General features: G+C 38.8%; 1 protein-coding gene across 1 annotated transcript; it reads left to right on the top strand.

The window, feature by feature from the left end:
- Positions 1-552: 552 nt before the first annotated feature.
- LOC109478072 (ATP-citrate synthase-like) lies at positions 553-22,235 on the top strand. Its single transcript, XM_019779532.1, has 28 exons — positions 553-725; positions 4,092-4,274; positions 4,559-4,681; positions 6,771-6,833; positions 6,985-7,083; positions 7,634-7,805; positions 8,358-8,488; positions 9,501-9,619; positions 9,881-10,017; positions 10,703-10,764; positions 11,119-11,236; positions 11,742-11,899; positions 12,384-12,519; positions 12,989-13,106; positions 13,865-13,917; positions 14,172-14,287; positions 14,694-14,798; positions 15,567-15,763; positions 16,437-16,518; positions 16,811-16,921; positions 17,362-17,583; positions 17,959-18,113; positions 18,598-18,756; positions 19,265-19,400; positions 20,213-20,326; positions 20,798-20,880; positions 21,111-21,187; positions 21,561-22,235. Exons 2-28 carry the CDS (start codon positions 4,122-4,124, stop codon positions 21,653-21,655), a joined length of 3,294 nt encoding a protein of 1,097 aa, XP_019635091.1. The 5' UTR covers positions 553-725; positions 4,092-4,121; the 3' UTR covers positions 21,656-22,235.
- Positions 22,236-25,039: the final 2,804 nt, after the last annotated feature.

The raw sequence follows: 25,039 nt of genomic DNA, 5'->3' as shown, positions 1-25,039 counted from the left end.
CGGCAAAATTGTGGCAAATAAACTCACCAAATGGCGGGGAATGTCTGGGAATTTCGTGAATGACGCTAGAAACTTTCACTGTAAGTCAGTTGGAATAGCCGACTTTTAAAAGAGGGGTATAAAGCTTTTACTGATACTTTACTTTATAGATATTGGGCTGGCTATTGTATACAATGTACAATTTTATCAATAAACTATTTATGAAATAAACATTATACTTTAATTTCTGTATTTAGGTTCATATATAACAAAAGTTAAGCATTTATGTAACGTTTCAGTACAATCTGTTCACCCAAAAATTAATGAACTTTACTATATACGTCTCTAGTAACTGTATATTATGCCTGATTGTTTTTCATACATTCAGCAAAATAGCTGAAGTTTCACGTAAGTTGATAATATGTATCTGACATAATATAACTAACCAGTAAGGTTCAATAGCTGTTATTGTAATTTTAGAAGTAAAAAGACATATTTGAATGTTTAAATCCTATTTTTGTTACGGCACTTGATTATAATGCGTTAAGCCAGCTAATTTCATCATCCGAGAGGTCAGCTGGTGGTGTGATGATGACATGTTGATGCAGTGTTCAGTTCGTGCTGCAGGTTTGTTCGGTCGGACCACTTTTCTGACGTTTCTTCACCGCCGACGGCGAACGATCGATCGGGAACCACAGTGTGCCGTGTTGGCAGAGCCCTGCAGGAGCGCCGAGCGTACGATACAGGTTGGTACGGGCGGGAAGCGTGGAGGAAATAGCGGTCAGGGCCGGGGCGTGGTGCCGTAAACAAGTGGCTAGAGTGGCTTTTCCTAGAAAAACTGGAATTTAATAGCTTTACCTATAGAAATCCAATACTTTGAAAGGTATTTGATTGTTGTTGTGTGCTCCTGTTACGTATTTAAAGATTTCACGCCTCGGGCCTTGTATTCTTGTCAAAATAAGAGCGTCTTAAAAAAATGACACCAAATTTATTGCATGTTGTAAAATTTTGATTTGTCATATTTTTGGAGGATGACCTACAGGGAGGATGGTAAATTATATTACACCCAAAATGTTATAATATAACATGAACATTAATATGATTAGTTAAGAACATTAGTTTACTGATAGATCATCAAACATCTACGAAGAGAACACCTTGTATACCAGGCATTGTGTTTTATTTTATCAATCTCTGTAAAATGAATATTAGTCTATCGTTGATACTACATACTAGCAGCCAATCATGTTATATCATTGTGGGATTACTTACAGCTGTTATATTGTTGCCGTTTCGGTTGTTTGAAAACCAAATCTGTGAATAGAAGAGTGGAGTGAAGAATCCTAATTGTTAAACAAACAAGGAAGTATGCCCCTCAGCATGTGCTTGGAGACTACAATTGTGTTGCAGTAGTTTCAAAATGCTCTTGATTTCATACAAAGTACAGTAATGTGTTATTTTATCAATATCAGCAAAGAAAACATTGATATACTGTACTATGGTAGCTCTCTGGCATTCAGTGACATGGCACTTAAGATATTGCTTGGAAACCAAAATTTGCAGTAGGACAATCTTGTATGGCAGCTTTAAGGTATTTCATGTCAGAAACACCTGTTTCACCATGCCATCCACAGTGCTTATTGTACGTGGTAAAACTTAATAAATAAGTATGAAAGACATATTTTACAACATCTGATTGAAAACCATACATGTACTTGTGTATTGTATTTACATTACACTATGGTGTGATTGATCAACCCATATTGCACCATATTTGCCCACGGAGTGTTGTTGACTTTTTCGTCATCCAAGTTTGCTCTCTGATATCCGTATTTGAGCAGGGCTTCCCCAGAAAGGTTGCGGGGTCACCTGTGTACGTGATCTCAGGTGAGATACAGGTGTGCAGCATATATATATATAGTTGGAGTCTTGGTTACATACTGGACAACCTGTACAGAAGTTATGGTTACTGAGTCAGGGCTTGAAATACCACAGGACATATAGGAAGCCTAGATATAAATTTATGCCTGCCTTGCTACTAAATTTTCTAGTATCTTATTGAAAACGATTGCTAGAGCTGCATACCTCTAACAGTTACAGATAGAAATATATTTTTTTTAATTAAGTAATACAACTGTAACAGTCTTTTTACCAGAGTATGATTGATAATGATTACAAGGGTTTATAATCATTGTTAATAATAATAATGTTATTATGGCAAGAAACCACAAGATTTAGTCTTGTTCTACTACAACTACGGTGCTACCAGTGTGACAACCCTACAAAACAAAATTACAGTCCAGAAGAAATTTTGAATACCTAAAAGAGCTGCCCTTTGACGTATATAATTACAACTTGCAGAACAACATTTTTAGAACTGTTTACCTCTAGTCTGAGTCCTTTCTGGGTTGGTCAGTCAGTCTACAAGTAGACCAAAAGTGGAAAAATACAGTTTGTGTTACACCTAGGCTCTATCCACTGCAAGGTTTACAACAGTAAAAGTGTCTTGATTTTTTCGTTCGAATTCCCTTTTTTGAATTTTTTTTTTTAATTTAGACTATCACAATCTTCATTTTAAACTTGAAGTTTTTGTGATTATGTAAATAGACTTAAGTTGGACTTTGGAAAAGGGATTTCCTTCCATATTTAGACAAGCTTCAATGTTTTAGTTTATTGAAATATTCTTAAGCCCCTTTCTGGGGCTAATCTTCCAGGGCTAATCTTTGATGGAAAAGATACACAGAATACTAAGGGATTGGGGAAACTACCAACACCCCAGAAAATGTCGGCAAAGATCGTGTTATAAGATTGGTTAAGCACATACTGAAACAGTATCAAGCAAAATTCATGAGCTTAGTACTAGTAGACGTACATCTGTTTATATCTGCCAGTTAAAGAAATGAAGGATCATACTGTATTTGGTTTATCAGGCCATATCTGTTATGCCGCCTGATGGCCTTTTAAATGGTATAACCTTGGGGCACTTATGGTATGCACAAATGCTTATCCGGTAAAGGCCAGTGTGCTTATACATTGCGGTAGAATGAAGGTATGTATTATTAAAATGTAACGTTACATAACGTTATATAACTGTATATCTAGAATAAGAAAAAGCATTCATTTGGGGGTTGAGTACCTTTTAATGTTAAAGAGATATTTAAGGAGTGTTTTATTTTACTATGCACGAGTTGAAAGGCATGGTCTTCAAGGTTGAAAAATTATCCTTGTCTAAAGTTGTATGGCATTATGGCCTTGACTCTTATTGGGGTGAACATCGACATTTATAAGGCATCCAAACACGAGAATTGATGTAATAAAAATAGTCAGACACATGTTTTTTTAGATAGAGAGTCGAAGGTCTTTCACCGTTTCCGGTACATAATATCACGTTGTTATTGTTCATCCACCGTTCTCAACAATGACCATCACGTCATAACCAGTACTAGTACACATACTTTGGAATCTATCTTCAATTTTATACCTTCCTAATCCTTTAGTTTAAATGTTCCCAAACTACACTTGTTTACAACCTGAAATACATGCAGGTCCCTGCTAATCTCCAAGCAGATCTTTCAGTTGGGTGGCAAAAGACAGTATCCATTGGCCATCCTGTATCCATTGGCCGTCCTGTATCCATTGGCTAATGGACACTCCTCTGGCCAATGGATACTGTCTTGCCACCGAAAGATCTGCTTGGAGATTAATCCCTCCTGCAGTCACCTTTTGTTCCGGTCCGTTAGCTACATGACACATCACCCTGTCACGTTAAACATTTACGAGTTCCCACAAATTAATTAGCGGCAAAAGTTAATGAAGCAATAAGTATTCCACCCCACGAGTGAGTGGGTTCATAAATGGCGATACTAGTAGCAGGATGTGATCAAGGTAACCTAGGGTGGGAAATCCATGTAACCTTGAATTTGCTAACCAAAAAATGTAACAATCTGTACATACATTGTAGCTCAGTCATTTATGGGGTTGGGAAAATGACAGCGATGAAACGGAATGACTTTTTTTACTAAATTTCTTCGTCTTTCTCAAGAATCTGTACATAGCTGGTAAGAACATGAACATACAATAAAGGTCTTCCTTTTTTTCATTGTTTTCACCAGATAAAGTAAGACTTACAATCAGAAGACAAGATGTCAGCAAAGGCGATCCTTGAGGCTGCTGGTAAGGGTCTCCTGAACGCCAACTTGGCGGGGGCTGGGATGGTGAAGAACAGGATCGCTACTGTCAACAGCGAAACTGACTGGGACTTCCTTGTCGCTTCAAACCCATGGATGAGCACAGAGGTATGTTAGCAGATTTTGGGATAGAGTGAATGTGTGAATGCAGGGAATGATTGAATGAAAGAAAGAACAAATACACACGGAAATGAATAATGTTTCATTGAAAGTAAATTGTACCTTAGTAACATGATTTTTATGTAATAATATTCACATATTTTGGGAAAGGAGGTATTTAGTAATGAAACAGCAAAAGACAAAATCATAAGTTGAATTCATATAAAAGTTATCATACAGAACATAATAATCTTGTAATGATTCAAAACTTCTTTTGTCACTTTCTTCCTCAGCGTCTTGTTGCCAAGCCAGACCAGCTGATCAAACGGCGGGGAAAACTTGGGCTCATCAAGGTCAACGCGACCTTGGACGACGTCAAACAGTGGGTCAATGAAAGGATGAACAAGGAGATGAAGGTAGGGAAATACTCAAGATGTTCTGAACTAGAAGCAGAAAGTCTCTACCATAAGTGCTTTTATAGTATACTTTTGTAGTTTCAGTTTAGGTGTTATTTCCTGATGTGACATTTAATCACAAAGACACGTCTGGACCCCTCCCCCTTACATGAACTGTGTTCTTTTCCCAAGGTCCTGCTACATTGTACATACTTTTGCATACTGTCAAAATGCTTTTAATGTAGCCTTGGGGAAAAATGTAGCAGGTCCTGCTTGACTATATTCAGCCATTTTTCCCATACCAGAAAAACAAAATAATACATGTATCAAGGCACTGAACCCTACATTATAGGCTAGAAGAGACCTTTGCATGTCCTCGTGTTGTCCTTGATACCAAGGAAACACAGATCTAATCATTGCTGTGTGCTGGGAGCTCGAGGCTGATCACGAATGGGGAGGACAGTAGAAATAATTTCAACTGTCAGAGTCAAGGTCATGTGACAGTGAGGACAGTCCAGGTCATGATGGCGGAAATTGAATTCTAAATCTGCTCATCCCTGTTTCTATCCCACCTGTTTGACTTTGACGGATGCTGCTGCTTGAGCTGGAAGCTTAGTTTTACATTTCCCTGAGATTAAAAGATATCTACGAAATGATATGGCTATAACGGTCATCTAATCTACAGGGCTAAACCTTCAGTGGAACAAGCAAGGAGCTTTAAATCTAGATTTTAAGCTCTTTGGTACAAGTGATCATAATCAATAGCCATCAGGGCTTAAAATACCACCTGCATATACATGACACGATTGTTATAGACTTAGTCACAAACATTCTTTGAGTTGCAGGATAAAATTGATCAGGCCCTTAATTTTGATACGCAATGCCATCCTCATCTTTAGCTTTGATAGTGATATATCTTGTTCAGACTTGAACAGTTGGTGGTGGAAATGTAATGAAACTACCTGAGCGCTACCCCTACCTGCATATACATCTGTACATGACACAATTGTTATAGACTTAGTAACGAACATTCTTTGAGTTGCAGGATAGAATAGATCTGGCCCTTAATTCTGATACCCAATGCCATCCCCATCTTTAGCTTTGATATCTAGCGATATATCTTGTTCAGACTTGAACAGTGGGCGGTGGAAATGTAATGAAACTACCGGAGCGCTACCCCTACCTGCATATACATTTGTACATGACACAATTGTTATAGACTTAGTAACAAACATTCTTTGAGTTGCAGGATAGAATAGATCTGGCCCTTAATTCCGATACCCAATGCCATCCCCATCTTTAGCTTTGATAGTGATATATCTTGTTCAGATTTGGACAGTGGGCGGTGGAAATGTCATGAAACTACCGGAGCGCTCCCGTCCTGACGCATGTGTCCTCCTCACAAGGACATTAAACATCGACTCTAATCAAATCCACCAGATTGGGAACGGGAACCCCGCTCCCAGGGGAAATATGGAGCAGGAAATAACGCAAACGAAATGGAACGGTTTGACCTTTATCCAATGAGACGTAAGAGAAGTGATTACGCTACGGTGGACAAACGTTCATCTAAAGGAACTTACGTTACCAGATGTGCAGTTAGGTAAAAATTTATGTCAATAAACCAGATACATCTTTACAATGATATTATCTATTAATCAAAAAGGAAATCCATGTATGGTAAATTCAATTACAGTCACTGATGATGTATCATTTGCAATCAATTGGCTGATTTTAGTTACACAAAAGGGGGATATAGGTGAATAAATATTATGTAATACAGATATGATTTATTATAAGTAAATGCTGACTTAGCCTTGTTGTATTAACATTGTGCTTGCTAAAATTCATAATGACAAATTTAACAGGTCTTTGTAACTGAAGGGACTGGATCTTGGTTTTTCTTTTGTTTTTTTCTTTGAATGCCCTGTAAAAATTGTTAAGTGCCTTTTCCAAGGGCACAAGGTTGGTGACATGGCAGGATTCGAACCCGGGACCTCTTGGTTTTGAGCCGAATGCTCTGCTGTTACGCCACACGACCCCATCTTAGTTTATAACATTTAATGAAATGAAATGAAATCATTTTGATTCTTCTGTGTTTTGTTTTCAGATTGGGAAGTCGACTGGTTTGCTGAAGAATTTTGTGATTGAGCCGTTTGTACCCCACAAGCAGGTAGGACCTTATGGAGTAGAAAAGCAGAATTTACCTTCAAAATTTTCACTTTGCTGTTCTCAAATCTGTCAAAATTTGTTCGTTAACAGTTGGATTTGTTTCTCTTTGTAATAAGTTGTGTAACGTTACACGTTCCCTTGTTCTTTTGCAGGAGGAAGAGTTCTATGTGTGTATCTACGCTCACAGAGACGGGGAGACCATCCTGTTTCACCACGAGGGAGGGGTGGATATTGGGGATGTGGATGCCAAGGTAAGGCTCCTGTTTTTGTGGAGGTTGTCAGAATGTACTCTATCATTCAGCTACCCATATCTGCTAGTATCAAAGAAGTATTAAAAGATAGAATTATAGGTGCAAAATGTATTATTTTTAACTAAGCTTTGGATATGCACAAAAACTTAGATTTACCGGGCCAGTATATTTGGGTAATGTTTACTTTGTTTTTTCTTAATAAACACTCGTGAACATTACAATGTCATTAAATAAAAGTCAAGTATGATATAATACCGGACTTTTAACGGTTGTAAAGGAAATTACTGCAATTGACCTTTATTTACTACCATAATTGTAAAGCCAGATACTGTGTACATAGTAAACATTACCTGAGTTACAACCATTGGTAAATCCAACTTTTCGTGCAGTGATATATTCCAATATTCTGACAGTGAAATTGTTAAGATATGATATCTTTGAGTAAGTAATGAAATATTCTCTCAGATCCAGTGTGATGATTTACTGACTTGTGTAGATTAATGAAGCTTAGTACTTCATTAAGTTAAATGTTACTTGTTATTTTCTCCAGGCTGTTAAGTTAGAGGTACCAATCGGGGAGACACCATCCCTGGAGGATCTGCAGAGGAAACTTGTCCACAATGCACCTGCACCCAAACAGCCTGTCCTGGCACAGTTCATCTCCAACCTGTACACAGTCTACACAGACCTGTACTTCACATACCTGGAGATCAACCCACTCGGTCAGTCTCATGTATTATTACTCCTGCTCAGTGCTAAGAAGAAAACATTGCAAGATAAATACTTGTTCAACTCTAAGTATACAGATTCTACTAGTCACTGATGAAAACTGTTACTTGAAATGCATTAACATTGAATTTAATTGATATCTATCCATTTGCTTGAGTAACAATTCCCTTCAAACCATACAAGTAGTTCCTACCAGTATAGGCATGTTGTAGGAAACCTCTAGGAGAGCTTTGTGAAAGCTTCTTCAAAATATGACTTAACCTTTAGCACACTGAAGCAATTCTCTATTGGTTATGAGGTAAGGCAGCAGGGAGAAGGTTAACAACCTTGTATGCTTCCGAAAGTCTCCATGACATGTTGTTTGTGACTTGTTGTTCGTTGTGACAGTTGTTACCGATGTGATGCCTTGTTTAAAATGTGACACAACTTAGCTTTAGCATGCAGAAGTGGTATTTTGGCTACCAATTCTCTATCAGTTAAGGGGTTAGGCAGTAGGAAGAAGGTTAATTCTCATGTTTTTTGTGACTTGTTTTTTATTCTGACAGTTGTAACCGATGAGGGTGTGTACATCCTGGATCTGGCAGCCAAGATTGACCAGACAGCAGAGTTCATCTGTAAGGCTAAGTGGGGGGAGCTGGACTTTCCTCCACCGTTCGGGAGGGAAGCCTACCCGGAGGTCAGTTCACAGAAGAACTTTATTGCACGACAATCGCACATGGAACAATGTATGGCAAAGCAACAATGTATGGCAAACTACATAAATAAAGGAACAAACAATAAAGTAAATGTGTTGAATAAGACCTAATGTCGAATAAAACCTAACATATCTTAATTATTCAAACAATAAGGGCTAGCACAAGTCTTTCATAAAGTGTCACAATCGATTGGACTAATCACAAGTTTCTTTTTTTTTTCCAATAACGAAGCGGTCCTATTTCTACCTATTTTCTACCTATTTTTGCGTTGTGAGAACCATAATGATTACATGTGTCCTGTGTTACACACTCCTCACTGTCAGGCCCCTGCTAACTGGGCCTCCTACCTGAGAGTTTTTGGCCAATACAGCTACAGTGTAGCTTGAACTCAAGAGAACAATTCCAATCCCTGGAAATACTAATAGGAGCTCAGGGTTCTTGATAATTGTCAGGGTTGTTTATCTTTATCAGGACTCTTCATCGTTATCATTATTTTTATATCATTACCAATAGGAGCTCAGGGGGCGAATATCACATTCCTGTCCTCAGTGCTGAAGTGGTTCTATTTGAATCTGATTTTGTATTTTAGTGTCATACTGGCTTTTTAAGGTTGATGTAAAATTGCAGGAGTCCTATATCACGGATCTTGTATAGTATTAAAGTGTAAACTGGTGCTGTCCTTGGTGCTGAACTAGTTTTATCTGAATCTGAAATGTTGTGTTTTTTATCATAACAGCTATCTAAGGTTGTCATGAAATTTATTGACATCTACAGAAGGCCTATATCACAGTTCTTGTAGTTTAACACTTGTCCTGTCCTTGGTGCTGAACTACTCCTATCTGAATATGAAGTGTTGTATTTTGGTGTCATAACTGTTGACATGAAATTGTTGACATAGTCAATATCACAAATCTTGTATTTCAAAGTTTAACATATATAAATCCTGTCCTTGCTTCTGAACTGATTTGAATCTGAAATTGTTGACAACTCCAGGAGGCATACATCGCAGATCTTGACGCCAAAAGTGGTGCCTCCCTGAAACTGACCATCCTCAACCCAAAAGGCCGGATCTGGACCATGGTAGCTGGAGGTGGAGCTTCAGTCATATACAGGTTAGTGTAAGACTGTACAAAAACATGTCAATGGTAACTATGTTGGACTCATCTTTTGGTTTTAGTGAATCTATGCTGCCATCCATTCATAGTACTTGGCATGAACATCAACAATGTTATTTAAAAGTGTTATTTTTCAACATGATTCTTGGGCTTACCAGGCTTTCAACCAGTCCTTATGTGACTGAAGGCTGAGTTCCTCAGTATATTACTTCAGTTTTGGATAATTTTGGTTTCATTGACTTACTGTTATTGCCACAGTGACACCATCTGTGACCTGGGTGGTGCCTCAGAGCTGGCGAACTATGGAGAGTATTCAGGCGCCCCCAGCGAAGGGCAAACTTACGAGTACGCCAAGACAATCCTGTCACTGATGACTCGGGATCAACATCCAGAAGGTGGGAAAGTCTTCCTTGTTTTTCCATATAATATCTTAATCTAACCCTTGTCCTGTGGGACCCATATGCATCTATGTATATGGGTTGCACATACAGTACCTTCTGTATAGTGCCCTGTGTATGTACGATTTGGGGGTGTTTCTCGTGCAACGCATCACACCGCAGCGAAACACAACAAATAAGTAACTACAATCAATCAACCGCAGGCATCAGTAGAAGTAACTACGCAGGGCAAAAAATGTCAGGGGGTCTGAGACCTGATTGTGACTTCAAATTACTTTAAAATATTGTGTAAAATAGTCCAGCAGGACAAGGGTCAAAGTCTACTTACTCTTTTCTTCACCATTCTTGGATTACATTGGAATACATACAGCACTATCTCACCCCCCTCTCACCACAAGAATAACATTGAAAGGTGCATTAAATCGAATCATAAACCCTCTCCTCCTCACAAGCAGTCCGTGAGGGAAATTATCCTGCTGCTACTGGTAGGAAAACTTGCATTTTCTCTCTATTCCTTTTCTTTCTTTATAACCTATATCTCATGTTATGATGCCCTCTTTGGAGACTGCTTCTCTGAACGGTAGCTGTGGTTTGCTTAGGTGACTGTCACGTTACTAATGGCTTTCTTGCATATGAATAAACTTTTTAAAGTTTTTATAGAATCTGATGTGATTGTTTTCAGGCAAGGTGCTCATCATTGGTGGTGGAATTGCCAACTTCACAAATGTGGCAGCCACGTTCAAGGTAGTGAACATTTCAGATTTCTTATTATATAACGAAGTCATGGTTGCTGAATTCTGCATATAGGTCGCATAATTCTGCATTTGGATTGTGTACAGTCATGTTGCTTGCTTGGCTGTAAGATTGCTTATTGAGGCACATATCTGTTTCATGTATGTTTTTATTTTTTTATGTACCCTGGAAGACTAGCCAATTTTGGCTCAAGGGTATCGAAATAAAGTCATTAAAGACAAGGCTAACACTAAGTAGACAAATAGTTCTTCTATTCAGACCTTCAGTATTCAAAACAGGAAAATTTCATTACCTTCATACTAAGGATTCTCTGATGGTGTCATACTGTTTCTCTGTGTACTGTAGGGTATAGTGCGAGCTCTGAAGGACTACCAGGCTAAGCTGAAGGAGTACAATGTGACTGTGTTTGTCAGGAGAGGAGGACCTAACTACCAGGAGGGGCTGCGCATCATGAGGGAACTGGGTAAGTTGTCATACTACATGTACACTTTGTAGTAACCGTTGTACAGTCAGCACAAGACCTACTTGTAGAAGAAATGCATAACTTTTAGCTTTTTTTTTGTTGTAAACTCATATATTGTGTAACATCTATAGCTGCTATAGAACCTAATTATTCTTCACTCAACAGATTTTTGGCCTTACTACTGAATGTCTTTGATGTGTCTGTGGCCTTGCTGGAACTGAATTTTACCTTATGATACCTGTGCTAAGTTGTGCTGCAGTACCAAGGAAACCTACTTGGAGGCCCAAAATTTACCTTATTGAACAACTATTAAGACAATCAATCCATAATGTCTTAAATAATGCTGCCCTAAGCAAGGACATTAGATATAGAGATATAAAGTCCTTGCTCTATAGTGTGTGGAGAGCTGGAAAAGTAAAGAACACAGACACACCAAAAATAATACCTCCATGAACAGAGGTAAAAATTCCTCTTTAAAACAATTGTACATGTACTTCACTTCCAGGCCAGCATATCGGCATCCCGCTGTACGTGTTCGGAACAGAGACCCACATGACGGCGATTGTTGGCATGGCGCTGGGAAAACGACCAATCCCTGACGAGCCTGAGGACCACAAGACCACGGCCAGCTTCCTGCTGTCTGGCAGCAGCAAGTCTACAGCGGTGAGGGAGAATCTTACATGCATTGAGTTCATGAGCCTTAGAGTGCTTCCTTTCATCCCAACAGTCCACCAAATGTATAAAGCTACCAAAACAAAATATCTGACATTTTTGCCATAATTTGTTCAGTGAAACCATGATCAAACGTCCAAATCCACAAAGTCAAGGTTTACACTGTAACAGTTACGGAATATCATATACATTTGTATATGTATCTCCCTCTGTATAGTACTCTTCAGTATTACACATCCATAGGCATGCAACATCAACTGGTAACATATATAATTATACATATAACATGTATAATATTATCATATCAAACAATTTGTCACAAGTTTGGAGTGTCTCAGATGCTAAAGGATTAGAAGCAAATATTTTTTATGTGGTATCTTGATCAAGTTTTGTTTGTAATTTTTCTTCCTTACATGTTACAACCAAAATGTTCTGGTTTCTGATATTGGAATTTCCCACATGTTCCCCTCCTCAGACCCCACCGATCAGCCGTACAGGTTCCGTGTCTGACGGCAGCAGCAGTCCCCTGCCCGGCTCCAGGAAGATGAGACATCCCAGTAAGGACGGCTTCGGCAGCGCTGCAGCCAAACCTGCCAAACCACTCTTCACTGGTGAGTGGTAGAGAGGTGGTCTGTAGATAATCAGGACAAGCTTCCTTTAACTAAAGGCAACATTGTGTCCTGTTCTATCCATTTAAGAAGCCTGATTTGAGAAATGAAAAAATGATAACCAAACTTGCTAAACCACTTTTAGCAGATTGTTTTAGTGTGTAGATATGGGGTAGATAAGGCTATGTTTAAGGCAGCTTTGTTTCCAATCCTTTCCCTTTTGAAATAAGAAAAATGATAAGTTAACATAACATAAAAAGATTTTTTGTGATCAAAAAGATATTTTGCGACATAGTCTGTGCAGAATCCCAAACTTCAATACCCATACATTTGTACATGTAGGCTGCATACTTTTCAGTTCCATATCTCTCTGTTTTAATTGATTTTTTTTCACGAGTTGCTGTACGTAATGTTTACACATAATCTTATATTCATTCATCTAAAATGTAAACCATTTGTTTCTCCCTCCCAGAGAGCTCTAAGGCTATAATCTGGGGCATGCAGAACCGTGCCGTGCAGGGCATGCTGGACTTCGACTTCTGCTGTAGCAGGAAGACTCCATCAGTCGTGGCCATGACTTATCCTTTCAGGTATGCCTTATTATCAAACAAGGTGTTAGAATTTTGTTTGTTGAACAATGGGACAGAAGAATCTGACTCACATATAACATCCATGTCCATAATATCACCAGGGTCCATTATATCGCCACCTTGAGAAACAGTGTGCTTAAAGTAAAGATATTTTTACTGCAACATACCCTAGGTATGTACATTTGATGTGTGAAGGAGTGCATACCAAAAGTATGTTGCAGTAAAAATATCTTAAAGCACACTATTTCTCAAGGTGGCGATATTATGGACCCTGGTGATATTATGGACACAGATGTTATGCCTATTATCAAACACTGCAATGTAGCAGAATTTTGTTTGTTGAACAATGGGACATGAAGAATCTGACTTGCATAATCAATAGTATATATTGAACAAGTTTTGATCCAGAACTAAGAAGTCCTGTCTGATCTCCATGTGTATGCATGTTCATGTATAGCTTCTGTCTGTGTTGTATAACATTAACAGTCCTTCGGCATAATACACCATCTTGACCATGGATAATCTGACTCAACAGCATTTGACAATCAAAAACCAAATGCACTCGAGGCACACAAAGTATTTGTTTCCATTCATAGCTGTGTCTATCTGTCTCCTGCTATTGCCTATGGCTTTTCTTGAGAAATATTCATTGACAACTACATGTATATAATTTATGCATTCACATTGTACACAGATTTCAAAGTTGTATGTTGGTCCCAGCTGAATCACAAACTCATGTACATTGTTGGACATTTCAGTGGTGACCACAAACAGAAGTTCTACTGGGGACACAAGGAGATCCTCATCCCTGGTCAGTATGACTTGTTTAATTTTTCTCTTTTCCTGTCAATTGTTTCAGACAATGTTTTGCAGATCACTGTGTTTTATTATTTATCAAGTCATGCACAAATGTATGCTGAGGTGCTCCAGTAACATTTATGTCTAAACCTACATGTATGTTCTACCACATTTTTCAAATATATAGAACATGATTGATTCATTCAGGGCACTAATGATTTATTGTCTGATAGACTTATAAAGCTCTTTTTTTCCTCTGGTCTGTAGTGTACAAGAACATGGATGACGCCATGACCAAGCACACAGACGCTGACGTCCTCATCAGTTTTGCCTCCCTGAGATCAGCCTACGACTCCACTGTGGAGGCTCTGCAGTACTCACAGGTGGGGACTGGGATGCCAGCCTGGGCTAAATACTGTCCTTTTTCAGTGGAAATGTCTATAAAGACCTCTTGCTATTGTCTTCATTAAAAAAAAAAACTATACAGTTTTTAGTGGCAAATGTGCACATCTTGGCACATTGGCAACACCAAATCCATCTGTGTCCTCATCAGTGTTTGGACTCGTTATCAACAATTAGCCTGAAGACCCAGTGGGCGTAACTCCACCGTACAGGGAGGGAAGTCATGTAAAGTGCCTTTCCCACAGGAAACAACATCAGACATGTCAGGATATCGGACCCGGGACCTCTTGGTCTGAGTTGGAAAGATATTTAGATGTGCTTTTGATATACAGAGAGTCTTATGTTTTACATTCAATGACATGTAATACTATGACCTGTGTGTTTCAGATCCGTACTATTGCCATCATTGCTGAGGGCATTCCAGAGGCAAAAACCAGGCAGCTGAACAAACTGGCCTCAGAGAAGGGAGTCACCATCATTGGACCTGCCACGGTAAGTACAGTGTATTGTACAGTGTACTGTAACTGGTTTTGTTCCTCTTAAACAGTATTTTACATGTAGCAAAGGCTACATCAGGCAAGTTTCAGATTGCTTGTAAAAATAGACTGTAATGTCCACATTTTCAGCAGGATAGATGCAAAATGGCTGCCATCAAGCCTTAGTAAAGGTGTACAAGCATATCTAACCCTCGGAAGATGGGGAACAACAGACGCTAAACCAGATAGTGAGTGAGTCTGTGAGTGGTGTCACAATCACAATTTACTAAAAGGGCAGGAACATTGGCTTGGGCATTTTCAGGCAGTTTGATCAGACATACAGACCCATGAATTTAAAGCCCCTTTGTGGTAGTAATAGTTTATTTGTTCATACAATATCATACAGTGTCATTACAGGTTACACTAGCATGTCAAACACTTCTCGCAGCCCATAGGCTGAATTGGGGTTTTGACATTTACAAAACAAAGTACCGGTAAATATATCTGGTTCAGAATCAAAAGTACTAGTCTAAGAATAAGAGCAGAATTTAAAATTGAGAAATTGGGCTGGTCTCAATCATGATGTTTCTGACTCAGGGAGAAGAGTTGCTGTTACAGTTCTACTCGGTAACCCATAACCCAGGTGAGTGGTAATACCATTCAGGTGGTAATACCATTCAGATGATACCATTCAGGTGGTTAACCAACCTTGAAGTGGCCTAACGGCCGTGTTACATGGCAACCACTAAGTAGAAAAAAAAAAAATTGTACTATTCTATACCAGGTTGGAGGCATCAAGCCGGGGTGTTTTAAGATTGGGAACACAGGCGGCATGCTGGATAACATCCTGTCCTCCAAACTGTACCGGCCGGGCAGCGTGGCGTACGTCTCGCGGTCAGGAGGGATGTCCAACGAGCTGAACAACATCATATCCAGGAGGACCAACGGGGTGTACGAGGGCGTGGCCATCGGTGGGGACAGGTCAGACAGTTGTTACTTGAAATTCTTATCTTCTAATGTTAATGTCCATACATGTACATGTACAGGTAAGTTACTAGTTGCTTTGAAAGATTTGTCGGGCACAATTGTTGTCACAATCTCCCAGAAGAGCTATAGTTGTTTCCATAACCATGCAGTTCCTGAATAGGTTATGGTTAAGATCAGGCATGGTTCTGGATAGATCCAAGAATGTAGGACCAACAGGGTGTGGCAATCAGTGGGGACAGGTGAGATGGTTGTTTGTTTGCTTGCTGGTTGGTTGGTTGGTTGATTTGTGCCTACATATATGTCTAGTCTTGACTGCTTTGTCAGTCCTGGCCCAATTATTTTGTGTTACAGAGTCAAGGGGTGATCATGAGAGACCATAGGATTTACAAAGTCAAGTTGAATGAAAGTCAGTTTTGTTCAACACAATTAATGAAATTATTGACATTGCAGATGATCTGAAACAATCAAGACAGTGATACAGTAAACTCATCTGTATCCTTCTTTCATTACTGGTAACTTCCACTTTCTGTTCTGCAGAAAACTATTGATAGGAAGAGACTAAATGCAATAAGTGGTGGTCTCAAATAAAGTAGACTATCATAGTACTTAGTACATGATATTGTACATGTACATGTATGTAACAGGAGGGAATCCCCTGTTGTTGTAGGTACCCAGGAACCACCTTCATGGACCATCTCATCCGCTACAACAGTGAGCCTGATGTCAAGATGCTGGTGTTGCTGGGAGAGGTAAGACAATTTCTCCATCTTGAAGAAAATTGGCATTGATGAATATTTTTCATAAAGATTGACTTTTTAGTGTAAATACTTATAAATATTAAGCATTCAAGAGTACACAAAACATCTATGTGTAGAGTATGCACATTTCCAGGTGGCAGTACAGGAGACTACAAATGCTATAACTTGATGTACTTCTTTACAAACGCTGCAGCACTGTTGCCTTTTGTTGTAATTCCTTTAACTATTCTCAAATGTGATGTAACAAGAAAACAAACATTAAGTGATTGGACTGGTGTTTCAGGTTGGAGGAACAGAGGAGTACAAGATCTGTGAAGCCCTGAAGGACGGCACCATCACCAAACCCATCGTGGCCTGGTGCATCGGAACATGTGCCAGCATGTTCACCTCAGAGGTAGGGTTCACTTCTTCTGGATCACAAGGTTACTGGTTCGAATCCCATGATTGATCATGATGTTAATTCTGGCATAATCATTACCACCTGAGCGAAGTGAGAAAAGTTGTGTAAAGGGCACAAGATCGGTGACATGGCAGGATTCGAACCTAGGATCCCTTGGTTCTGAGTCAAATGCTCTGCCGTTATGCCACACGACCCCTTACTTAGTAACTTATTGTGGCCTGTTGCATCCAAAAATTGTACATTGTTGGAGTAAAACACTGTAAGTTCATTTATGTTTGCGATACCTTTTTTTTTTTGCGAGATGAAACAATTCAGGAGTTTGTGAGGTCTGATTTCGTGAGTCAGTAATTTTTTCCAAATGAATGTGCTACTATGTGCCAATATGCCAATAGACTGATATGTGACATTGAACATGTGTGTGATGTCTTTAACAGGTCCAGTTTGGCCATGCCGGCTCCAGCGCCCACAGTGACATGGAGACTGCACTGGCAAAGAACAAGGCCCTGGCCAGCGCGGGGGCGTACGTTCCAACCAGCTTTGACGAGCTCGGAGAGAAAATCCAGGAGGTGTACGAATTCCTGCGGGATGAGGGCATCATTGTGGAACAGCCCGAAGTCCCCCCTCCAACTGTGCCAATGGACTATTCCTGGGCTAGGGTATGTATCTACTAGAGCTTTACTGTTTTCATGAATATGTGTCCAAGAAACAAGGGCTTGTGGTATTGTTCCTGTGATATCAGTGGAATTTTGATGTCGCAATGTACCTGTGTTACATCATGTTTTGTTTATTCTTAATAGTCCAGTTCACTACTTTTTTAGCCCAACACCCAACAAATTATGTTTGGTATATGGCCATAACAAGTTACATCTGTAGCAATTTTTTCTTATCTGTAGAAATTTGGAAGCTTGGTGTGTGAGCCAATATCCTTCATGACATTTATCTATAATGATAGTCCAGTTCAGCCTTGTTATTTCTTAAGTTAAGAACCAACAAATTAAACTAGTATGGACTAACACTTCATGTCACATCAGGAGCTTGGACTGATCCGTAAGCCGGCATCCTTCATGACGTCCATCTGTGACGAGAGAGGCCAGGAGCTGCTGTATGCAGGCATGCCCATCTCTGATGTGTTTAAGGAGGACATGGGCATCGGAGGGGTGCTGTCACTTCTGTGGTTCCAGAGGAGGTATGGAACTACCATGTCTTTAAGCTTCACCCTGCTAAGATAGTATTTAGGCGCTGAAGTTGTGTTAAATGTAGTATTGGATGAGAATGAGCTTTTACAATCATTGGTGGAATTTCTAATGTTTACTAAGGCCACACTGATTTAATCTTAATATGGATGAAATCTGCGCGTGGACACTGATTTTCGCCTGTTCTAAAAAAAAATCACATCCTCCAAGGCTCTAGCCTGGGTGCCATCCTCTGTAGTCCATGGTATGTGCCGGCTTATCGTAAAAGTCTTTGTGTACTACCTTCAATTCACAATACCAGCTTTGTGTTCCTCTGGTTTAGCAGCATTTTTTTGGATGGTTTGGGGTTCTCCAGAGGATGTTATCCATAAAATTAAGTCAGTGTGGCCTAATAGGCATTTGTTAGATATTGTCCAGGTAAATCAGTACACAAGCTACATGTTTATGTAACATGATGTAAACTATCTTCCCCCTCAGACTGCCAGCGTATGCCTGTAAGTTTATAGAGATGTGCCTGATGGTGACAGCTGACCATGGCCCGGCTGTGTCAGGGGCACACAACACCATCGTGTGTGCTCGGGCCGGCAAGGACCTCATCTCATCACTGTCCTCAGGACTGCTCACTATCGGAGACAGGTAATCATGGATAGGATTTGTTACACATATCTATATTTACCTATGCTCTAGGGAAAGCATATTGTTTTAGCCTGGGTGTCGTCCGATTTGTAACGGCAACCCCCACAATTTTTTTCAGGGTTGCCAGTAGATACCATATGGCACCCAAGCTAATATTGTTTTGCTCTGTTTCTTTTTCTTCTCTTCCAAACAAATAAGGTCAATGACTTGTCTAGGTGGCTGTCACCACCATGGTAACTGGTGCTGTTTATGTAGCAGACACCCAATGGTGTTGGATTACATTATGTAGCAGATATAGCAGGACAGAGTTGGAGGGGCTGGTCACCATACAGATAATTAAGGATGAGAACTCAAATAATACACGCTTTTAAGATAAGATAAGAGTTAAACTCATGCTTTGTTGCTGTTTTTGTTGCTACTATTGCACAGTAAGAAACTGTATATCATTATGGAATTAAAAACTTTAAAATTATGTAATAATGGTGACTTAATGTTCCTTGTTGACCAGGTTTGGAGGTGCCCTGGACGCTGCAGCCAAACAGTTCAGCGAAGGATTTGACAGCGGCATGATCCCCATGGACTTCGTCAACCACATGAGGAAGAAGGGAAAACTCATTATGGGCATCGGACACAGGGTCAAGTCGGTAAGGGGAGTTTCATAAAGCTTTCTGAAGGATGAGGGGGAGGCAAATTTTATTCCATACATTCAGTAGACAACATAATAAACTTATTGACAGTCTTTCTTACCTTATTTTTCTGTCCTTTTTTGGCTTTATTTGTGACATTCTTTTTTCCCATTTCTGATTTCTCCTTCTTTCTTTCCCTCTTTGCCTCCCCCTCTGTTCCCTGCTACATGTAGGTTGTGAGTGGAATAAAATTGTCATCCCTCCTCCCTTTGTTTTCCATTCATTCACTCACTCACTTCTTCACTCACTCGCTCACTCACTCACACACTCACTCTCTCACTCACTCACTCACACTCACTCACTCACTCACTCACTCACTCACTCACTCACTCACTCACTCACTCACTCACTCACTCATTCATGCTGTTGCATGACCTGAATGACACGATTTTTGTGTTTCATTAACTTGCATTGTTCTTGTAAATGCATGACTGTATGGTATATGCACAAGTAACACATGCTGATTTCGGTGTTGAGTGCTTATATACATGTAGAAGCCTAAAAAATGAGGATGGTGATACTTAAAACTATTTGTAACTAACTTTCTGTAACTAACTCTACTTCAGTATTGGTGTGTGATATAGAGTATACAGCCATGGATGTTTGCAATCATATGTGTTCATTAACAACCAAAACATGGCACTGGCTATTCTGGCCATGTTGGCAATGACTGTGTATTGCCCTTGTTGAGTACAACAGTAAATGTGGAGTGTATATTTTGTAGAGAGTGTGATGTCTCCCCTGTTGAGCACCAGAGTGTGTATTTTCAGATAAACAATCCAGACATGAGAGTTGTGATCCTGAAGGACTATGTCAAACAGAACTTCCCAGCTACACCCCTGCTGGACTATGCACTAGAGGTGGAGAAAATAACAACATCAAAGGTACCAGGACGTGTATTATCTAAACTCATAACACATGAGCTTGATTTTCAAGGATGGCATCCAATAGATCTAATTTTTTGCTGTCAAATAGAACCTGGGTTCTATAGATAATTCTTAGTTAGTTTCTGGTGAGTTTCTGTTTCAACATATTATAAAAATTCAGTCTTTTAACCTAGTCTTTATGTAAGTGAGCTTTTATGTTTATGTAGAACAGTTTCAGCACCAAGGACAGGACTTGTGTTAAAGTTTGATGTACAAAATCTGAAATATATGCCTCCTGTAGTTTCATGTCACAATTTCATGTCAAATACATTATTTACTGGTACATTTCAGATTCAGATAGAACCATTTCAGCACCAAGGACAGAACTTGTAATACACTTAACCTTCTCCCTGCTGCCTGACCCCATAACCAGTACAAGTTTGCCTACTTTATCAAGGCTAAACTGGATTTCTCTTTTCTGATTTCCAGAAACCCAACCTGATCCTGAATGTTGATGGGTTCATTGGTGTGGCCATGGTGGATCTGTTCAGGAATTGTGGGGCTTTCACGAGGTGAGCTTTCTAGAAAAAGCCTAAGACTGGTACTTAAAACATAAATGGAATCCAATTTATAGCTACAATGTACACACAATGTACATGTATTTTTCCCCCACCCCATGCTACTCAAAGACATGTTACAATTGGCCAGATGGAAAGGTCCTTCAATGGACCCTGAAGTAGTTTATTTCCTTCCCTACAAGACAGTTATGTAGCCTTGATTTTTTTTGTGTGTTTGTCCACAGGGAAGAAGCCAATGAGTATGTGGACATCGGAGCTCTGAATGGGATATTTGTCCTCGGTAGGAGTATGGGCTTCATTGGTGAGTATGAGAAATATGTCTTCCAAATCATCTAGTATGACTATATAGATTTTGTAGATTCTCTTGAACAAGAGTTATTGGTTATTTTGTTTACTGTTCTTGGTGTTTATGTCTATCTGTACAAGGCACGCCTGTAAAGCAGTATATTGTACTGAGTGCACCTACCCTGTATAAAGAAAACAGAAATAAATAAATAAATAGAAACAAAGTAGAGTTTATGCTGTTTTAAATTTGACTATCTACAAGTATGCATTTCTTTATGAAAGTCATGTACATTTGGGCTGTGACACCACAAATTAATGAGTACAATATTAGTGTCTGTAATGTCTTAATGTGTAAGTCACCTTAATGTGTTACTTTCTTATACTTCCAGGTCACTTCTTGGACCAGAAGCGAATGAAGCAGGGTCTGTACCGTCATCCCTGGGACGACATCTCCTACGTTCTCCCAGAAAACCTCAACATGTGAAGTTTTTGTAATATTTGACAGGTTTCTTTACGTTTACTTTTGTTAAAGAAAAATGACAGTGATAGAAATATTGCTCTTATCGATATATCATGCACACTTTTCTGATTCTCTCTCTTGCCATGTCCTCCATTCTAGGAGCCTTTTGTCAAACTCCCTTTATACAATGCTATAGCATGACTTTGAGCAAGACACAAAGCCAAATCTTTACAAAGGTGATATAGCAAGAGGCAAAATAGAAAAAGTGGACATTCCAGATTTAAACTTTCCCACCTATTTTGGAAAGTAAAATTGATGAATTGTGTTTAAAATGATGTTTAAAACTGTTACAGTATGCCTTGCTGGTGGCTCTTGGCATAGTATCTAAAGCAAGAAGGAGAATTTTAAGGTATCTGAGGTACTGAAAAAGACAGTCTTGGGCACATACATGTACATGTCTGTACTGAGACAGGGCTAAAACTATGTCAGTTAAAGCCAGATAGATACAGATAATTTACTGTTTGATACAGACTCTCCCTTGATTGTTTTGTATTGTCTTTAATTGGTGGTTGTACCATTAATTCTAATCCAAGAGGCTCAGCTCAAAAAATTACTATTCTTTAAGAGCAGTTAAGTTATATATTATACAGATGTTAATCAAATGTAGGGTACAGCAGATGTATAGACATTAGATGTCAAGTATTATGGCAACAGAAGGGTAGAGTACCATTTCTTTGTTTAACTTAGGCTTATTATCATTACTATAAGCAGTTTTGTTTTCAGTAACATACAAAAGCTATGAGGGTTTGTTAACAAATTAGATTACTTTGCTTATGTCTTCACTTTATTTGCATATCAATCAATAGGTTGTGCTTATAAACCTGCATTTTTCCTCTGGTCTCTCAGTCACTGACGAAAGCTAGTGGATACTAGCTGAAACGTCTGACGTTTTCAAAATCATATCCAGTTGCTTGAGTAACTGCTTTTTGGCGTACTTTGCTTTTGTTTAAATATGTATTGAGCTGTTTTTGGTCACATGTAATTTAGCAGGCACTCTGTACTTATAACTTTCAGTCAATTGACTATCCCTCCGTATGATACAAGCATAAGGATGTCAAGTCGGACAGTCACTAGAAATAACACTACAATGAGGGCTTTCAGACTTCACAGCAAAGTGTGACGAGGAAAGAGCAGAGAAATTTCCTGCAACTGTGGTGACCATGGCTGCTTTGCTGGTCATCGTAACTTTCAGTGTGCTTGACGAACCACAATTACAGACTATGTAAGCAACATAGTTTAAGATACATTGTAGAGTAGTGCTTGAAATCAGAATTCTCTTTTAGATAATTATTAATCTTAATCTTCTGGAATTCTTTGTCAGAGAACTTTGACCGTAGAGAAAGAATCTCCACAATGTGGAAAACATGGAGAGCTAATAGACTACATGTAATTGTTAATATTTTCTTTAAGAAAACACCAGAGATCTAGATGGCATATCACATTTCGTTCCTGTGAATACCAAAACTCTCAGTATATATATTATGTAACATTAGAGAGCTATACACTGTCAGACAAAAGCTACTATTTACATTAAAAGAAAGTTTAAGTTGAAGGACCAAACTCTAACGAATAGTGTTACTGGAGACTTGTAGTGAAGGAGTGGCAAATCGATTATTGAGAATAAAGTATGTGATATTGCAGGGAAAAACAAGACTGCTGTTATTTTTACAACTACATTTAGTGTGAACAGATATTATTCCATGTTACAGGTCCTGGAATAATATCTACATGGTATAAGATCTTGCAATTATTTATACATCTTTGGGTGGGAAATATTGTTTAAGGTTCATTACCATGTATTTATATTCATTATTATTTACAACAATTACTGTAACAGTAGATATTATTACTAGTACTACATTGTCATGTATTGAGTCATAGTACAGGACAATTTTATATTAATTACATGTAATGCTTGCCGTACTGTCTACCATGTGCATCATCATCATTAGCATGATTATTATCTCTTTCTTAAGGTGGAGGTTCATCCTTTGGTACATTTTTTAGCATTTACATTAAGACTTTTAAGTTTTCTTTTGACTCCTTTGCCATCTAACCTTACTTCTGTAGAGTAGCAGAGCTGCGTATCTGCACCTTGCCTTTCCTGTCTGCTGTAGTTGCTGGGGAGTTGTTGGTCACAGTCTCGTCCGAATCCTTGTACTTCATGGACCTCCAGTGCTTGTCATCATCATCAGAAAGTCGGATTACCTGAGCAAGTAAACAACAATAATCATGTCAACGATGAATGGTTTATGATGAATGGTTTATTAAAATGCAAATCGCAGCCCGGGGGCTGAATTGCGGATTTGTTACAAACACTTTCAGAGCTCGTATTAAGATAAAACATAGGGTCACTTATTATATATAAGTATAACAAATAACATTGGTGTATAATAAAATCATGTCAACAACCAATCCATAGAATTAAAAACCTAAAATATATAACCTGAAATATGTTCAGATCATTGTTCAGAACATTTGATATTCACTGCAGCTAATTTAAAAATAGATTAATAACTTCTATAAAATTAATGCATTCTACAGTTTTACAACAGTAACAGCTACATTCAAAATTTGTGTTAGAATTACCGAGGAAAGAGGCAATTTTCCTCTATCATTGTGAAAACCCACCTTCAGGAACAGCTTGTCAATGACTGTCTCCAGTTTGTCAGTTGCTATAGGAGGGAGGTCATCTGTGTCCTCAACCTCATCTACAACAAACATGGGGTGGATAGAATAAAAGGGAAGATCAAAATAACACTACACCATTATAGCCTAATGAATATAGGTTACTCACTTGGGCAGTCTTACAAACTTTTGTTATCCTTTGCACCACTAGTATTAGTTTTCCTGATGAAAATAAGGAATATAAACTTGAAAAACAGGCACATTTTTAATGACTACTAATGATGTTCTCTCCTTGAAGCTTTTCTAGGGTTATAAAAACAATCTAGGAAAAACTATTCCTACCAAAATCATCCAACATATCTGTCATTAATAACTTGGGACTTTATCACTATTATCACTGGTTCACTAACACCAATTAAAGGGAACAAACTATTAATAATTAATTTCAATACCTTCGATTTTCTTCCTGCCGCGTACCCCGACCATGCTACTGAGGGTGTTCCACAGCAGGTCCACCAGTTCCACATCATACCCCTGTCCATGCTCTCCGATAGAGTCACACACGATCGACATCAGGAAGTTCATCAACAAGAAGTAGATGCTGAAATATAACAAGAGAATCGACATTCAATATTATAATATAGACATCAGAAAGTTCATCTACAAGTAAATGCTGAAATATACCAAGATGTTTGACATTGACGCCTTCAAACAAACTAC

This window comes from Branchiostoma belcheri, unplaced genomic scaffold (assembly GCF_001625305.1).
Source record: "Branchiostoma belcheri isolate BF01 breed outbred unplaced genomic scaffold, Haploidv18h27 scaffold42, whole genome shotgun sequence".
NCBI lineage: Eukaryota > Metazoa > Chordata > Leptocardii > Amphioxiformes > Branchiostomatidae > Branchiostoma > Branchiostoma belcheri.
The sequence above is the reverse complement of the archived record's forward strand: the minus strand, read 5'-3'. Positions and strand labels throughout refer to the sequence as shown.

Excerpts from the sequence above, each read along its gene's own strand:
- LOC109478072 (XM_019779532.1), top strand. The coding sequence starts at position 4,122 with ATGTCAGCAAAGGCGATCCTTGAGGCTGCTGGTAAGGGTCTCCTGAAC. Across the intron at positions 10,765-11,118 it reads ATGTGGCAGCCACGTTCAAG|GGTATAGTGCGAGCTCTGAA; the intron begins GTAGTGAACATT and ends TGTGTACTGTAG. Across the intron at positions 13,107-13,864 it reads GCCATGACTTATCCTTTCAG|TGGTGACCACAAACAGAAGT; the intron begins GTATGCCTTATT and ends TGGACATTTCAG.